We start from the raw sequence: 4,890 nt of genomic DNA on the forward strand, positions 1-4,890 counted from the left end.
AAAATTAAAAGTTATTTGACTTTCCATTAATTTTGATTTTTTTGGCAATTTTGACTTTTTGACCACCTATATCGATTTTCAACCGACTTTGACCGAGTCTGGTTAATGTGACAGATTACCACTATTCTTAATCAATAACAGATCGTCACACGCCTAGTCGGCTGCTTAAGCCAATTTTTACAACAATGCTTAACATCAATATAATATATTGGGCTCATAGGTCTAGTAAAACAAACGTTGTTAGACTCATAATAAAATATCAGTATCACCAAGGTAAAATCGTACAAAATAATGTTACATACTACAGGTAAAATCGTACAAAATAATGGTACATACTATGATGTGCATAACAATGCACCAACAGTGTCGTCAAAATAACCAACACCTCACATCAGATGTTTGGACCATGCTAGAATCAACACATCTATACCCCCCATGAATGTGATCTATCATGTATATATGATATGATCATGTGATAGAAACTCTTAACATATGAATCGAATATAAATACATCATTTCACAATCGTGAATGACACCACATTAGCAGATAGACTTATATAAGCATAGTATATAAGAATGCACACGTGGCATAGAAAAATACATAATTTTATAAGAGTGTCAAAGTTACTATGTATTCACCTTCTCGTTTAACAAGGCCACTTTCCACTAATATTTTCACATGATCAAACCCTAAATTGGTTAATGTCGCTCTTAACATCAAAACAACCAAACCCAAACCCTTAAACCATTGATTTATATCATAATGTTTACCACACTAACGAGAAATCCTACATTTAATAGATTCTCATGTATTTATAGATTGCGAACATCATAAAATCAATAATTCATTCTCTTGCTTTTCCAAAATTACTACCCTCTACTTCTTCTGCTCTCTTTGTCGAAAATTGTTAAAAATAAACCATAATAGATTCTTTTCATCCTTTAAATACCTCCTCAAAACCTTAAATTACCAATTTGATTGATAAATTGTAATTACTTAACAAATAAATAGGCATAAATCCTTTCAGCATAAAAATAACTAAACTTAGCAACTGATAGAATACAAATTATACAGAACGTGAAATTCTATGAAATCATGGTGTGTAACAAAGGCTTTCTATTTTGAAGCCAAAAAGAAAAAATAAGGAAATATAATTTTAATTATTTTACAAAACTTAACATCTGTTTTCAATTAAATCAGCTTCTGATATACGTTATGTCTTCCTTTTCTAGATGCATCTTCCCTTTGTCTCTTCGTGTATTTCCTCTGTTTTGTTCTGGTTGACCTCGCTATAATCCAACAAATAAATAAATCACAAATCCGGATTTAAGTATTTTTTTTTTATAAAATAAAATACATGTATTAATGTGTTGAATGTTGAAAGTTGAAAATAAATAAATGTTATTTACCTTCCTTAAAACATATGCCAAATATAGATAAGCTACCTCCCATTCATCTGGTGAAAGTGTAGCTACAAAAAACATTCATTGTTTACTTGATCCTCACATAATGACTTAATGGATTAAGCCAAAAAAACATTCATTTATTTATTTATTCAGACAACACTTACTTTGGTCTTGATTTCCATCACCCAAGGCACCGAGTCTTCTCATTAATTCAATAAATTCAGGCTTTTTCATGTACTCATGAACAAATGCGTGTGAATTCTTCACAAAAACAAGCTCCAAATCATACTGCGATTTCAAAACAATTATTAGAGTAAATAAATTTTCATGTACAAATTAGGCAAAATTTCATAATTGGTCCCTATGGTTTGCTAAAGATTGCACTTTGAGGTCGTTTAAGAAAAAAGTCACGCCGCTGGTCCCTATGGTTTCGAAAACTAACTTTAACTTTTGAGTAGTTAGTTTTTTCTAAATGACCAAAATGCCCTTGGACCAAGTCTGAAAATTGTGTATACCTCAAGGATCAATTATGAAAATTTGAAAATTTTTATATATATTAAATATAAATTTTCAGAATTGATCCTTGAGGTAGACACAATTTTCAAATTTGGTCCAAGGGTCATTCATGCAATTTTTTAAACCATAGGGACCAGCGGCGTGACTTTTTGCAAACCACAGGGACCAATTATGAAATTTTTTATTACAAAAAAATAAATAAACTACTTATTACCTCTTCTGCAAGCGATTTAAACACATGAAATGGGACAATCCACTCTGGACAATCAACAGCATCCTGCAAAAAAAAATGTTAATTTTTTTTTTTTTTATATATTTTATGTTTCTACATAATTTAATCAAGAATTTATACCAGAACATACCTCAAGATGGAATTTATACTTAATGCCAAAGGGGCTTGAGGACTTAAATTTCTGAAAAAATAATACAAGAAATCGTTTTGAGATTTGTTTTTTTTTTTTTTAAACAAGATTAGTAATACAAGAAATTAAGAACTCACCTTCTCTGAGAATTCATCATCAAAGTGAATCCAGTAAACACTATTTCCAAAAGCCAATCCATCAGCTGTTCATAATAAAGGAAAAAATATGAACTTGTTAGGAATGAAAACAAAAGTTAAATGCAATTCAAGACATTAAAAAAAAATAAAAAAAAGTAACCTGCTCTTAGTTTTTTTACAATAACATTAGCATCAGGCATTGTTCCAATAAATATTCCTCCTGGACGAAGTAATGATGAAACATTAGCCAATGCTCTTCTGGCACGTGCCTCAGTAGACCATGAATAATGCATAGCAAACTGTAAAACATAATGTTTTAAAATTTTACTTCAGTAAATGATATAAAAAATTTACCAATTTTATATAAAAAGTTACTCACCTGACAACTACATAAATCAAAAGGCGCATCATCAGCTAAAGCTTTATCCAATTGTACCTGAAAGAAGTTTATATATATTATAAGCAATTAAGCATCACACTGGTTTTTTAGTTTAGTTTTTAGTTTTTACACAACAGAAAGATTTTAAATAACAACTTTAAAAAAATTACAGTATTGACCTCAAAACAATCTCCACTTAAAAGTCGAGCAGGAAAGGTGAATTTTTTACGGCGTTGATGATGATCTGCATCACCATTGTAACGGGTGCGACAATCTTCTATCTGCATAATTTTATAAAATATTAAAATTACAATTCAAAACTTTTTAACAAAAAAAAAAAGTTTCACAATTATTAAACGAATGTGTAGATTTCAAGAAACTTACAGAGCCATCTGCTATGTCAATTCCAACATAGTATCCGATTTTTGCCTTGTCCCATTTGATCAAATCACCACCCTAATTTTTTAAAAAAAATCAAGAATAAAGTTTTGAATATTAATTTAGTTATTAATGAAGATATTTAGGAAATTGATTAAGTGTATGATACCTATAGTACCTTACCACAGGCAAGATCAAGAACTGCATCCCCCCTCTTTGCATATAGTTGAATCAGAACACTTTTGATCTACATTTTGTAAAGAATATAATATCAATGACTAAGGAGAATATATACATATATATATATATATATATATATATATATATATATATGCATCAATGTGATGCTTTATTTACAGTTTTACACACCCAGTTATTGAGTTTCTTTAAATGAATAATGGGACTTGCTTCTCGCTCTTCCAAGGTTTGGTTTGTTCTTGCACTGTAATGGTCTGCAACTTTTTTGGCAAAGATCTTTGTGCTTTCATCCTCCAAAAAGGCATCACCTGAGAAATATCACATTTAGGTCGAAACACTTAGCTTAGTGTTTTTCTTAATCAATTATTGATAGGGGAAATGGATAAAGAAGTGTGTAATTGAAATCGAATTGAAGTAGGAGATGAATATATAATGAAACCAGATAAATGAAGGATGGAATAATACCATCTGGATTGTGTCTGGATTTGGATTTCGGAGGTCCAAAGGAACCCGAGGATGATGATTGCTGATAACTTCTCTTCATGACAAGAAGTCAGAACAGCCACCCCTGGTTAGGAACAGGAAGATAGCGTATCATACAGTTAGTTCAAAATTTGAGATATTTGTGCCCTAATATGATAATCTAATATAAACAAAAGAGTAATTTGTTTCAAAAAATCTGATACAAAACAACTAATAATCAGCGTAGAAACTATAAACAATGAAGATTGAACTGATTCAGAGGAAAAAAGAACAAGATTTCGCATGACAGTATGTCCAGAACGAAATAGTATGGTACCTAGAACTCGATTTCGAAACCAGGGTATATAGGGTCGAAGTATTGAACTGATTTGCCAAAGTTATCCTAGGTTTATCAGACGTCTTGAACTCGATTTTCAGATGTGTTTGGACTCAATTTTGCAGGAAACGCGATTTGCCAAAGTAACCCTAGATCTTGCAGAAGTCTTGAACGCGAACATTTTTTTTAATAACTCTTGAACGCGAACGTTAATAGCATGAGACGGTGGTGCGTGGGCCTTTATCGATTATACGAGTAAAATGATTTATCGGGTAATTATATTTTAAGTTTATGTAAAAAAAAATAGATCAAATAAGAAATAAATATTTTGTAGGAATGGTAAGATATGTATATTGCATAGTAAAAAAAATCTCGGACAAAACATTTGATGATTTTTTTTACTTAATCAAGTTTTGATTATTTTTTAAACAGCTTTAGTGAATCATCGCAAAAATGAAACATCGATGCATTTTTTTGGATTTTGTTCTTTTCAAAACATTTTATTTTTGTATCATTTAAATATTCATTTTTTTGATTCGTCAAAAATCATACAAATGAATTAAGAAGTAAATATTTGGTAGGAATGGTAAGAAGTGCATCATTTACATGTTTTTTTGGTCGATCAACGAAATGAATCATTAGATTATACAAAAATAATATGATTCATAAAAAAATTAGAAAAAAGAATTGATTATTCATTTTTTTAATTAATCA

General features: G+C 30.0%; 1 protein-coding gene across 1 annotated transcript; it reads right to left on the bottom strand.

The window, feature by feature from the left end:
* Positions 1–1,022: 1,022 nt before the first annotated feature.
* LOC145141061 (mRNA capping enzyme family protein) lies at positions 1,023–4,397 on the bottom strand. The gene is made up of 14 exons (XM_079074406.1): positions 4,177–4,397; positions 3,843–3,945; positions 3,549–3,685; positions 3,358–3,426; positions 3,186–3,257; positions 2,981–3,082; positions 2,802–2,858; positions 2,583–2,721; positions 2,423–2,487; positions 2,286–2,336; positions 2,138–2,200; positions 1,572–1,695; positions 1,411–1,472; positions 1,023–1,290 (listed from the first exon to the last, which is right to left on the bottom strand). Exons 2-14 carry the CDS (start codon positions 3,919–3,921, stop codon positions 1,198–1,200), a joined length of 1,113 nt encoding a protein of 370 aa, XP_078930532.1. The 5' UTR covers positions 3,922–3,945; positions 4,177–4,397; the 3' UTR covers positions 1,023–1,197.
* Positions 4,398–4,890: the final 493 nt, after the last annotated feature.

Source organism: Lactuca virosa, chromosome 9 (assembly GCF_052849685.1).
Source record: "Lactuca virosa cultivar CGN04683 chromosome 9, Lactuca_virosa_CGN04683_v6, whole genome shotgun sequence".
Lineage (NCBI taxonomy): Eukaryota > Viridiplantae > Streptophyta > Magnoliopsida > Asterales > Asteraceae > Lactuca > Lactuca virosa.

Coding starts and splice junctions, on each gene's coding strand:
- LOC145141061 (XM_079074406.1), bottom strand. CDS start 3,921: ATGAAGAGAAGTTATCAGCAATCATCATCCTCGGGTTCCTTTGGACCT. Junction 2,337..2,422: donor ATGATGAATTCTCAGAGAAG/GTGAGTTCTTAA, acceptor TTATTTTTTCAG/AAATTTAAGTCCTCAAGCCC. Junction 1,291..1,410: donor TGGCATATGTTTTAAGGAAG/GTAAATAACATT, acceptor GTTGGATTATAG/CGAGGTCAACCAGAACAAAA.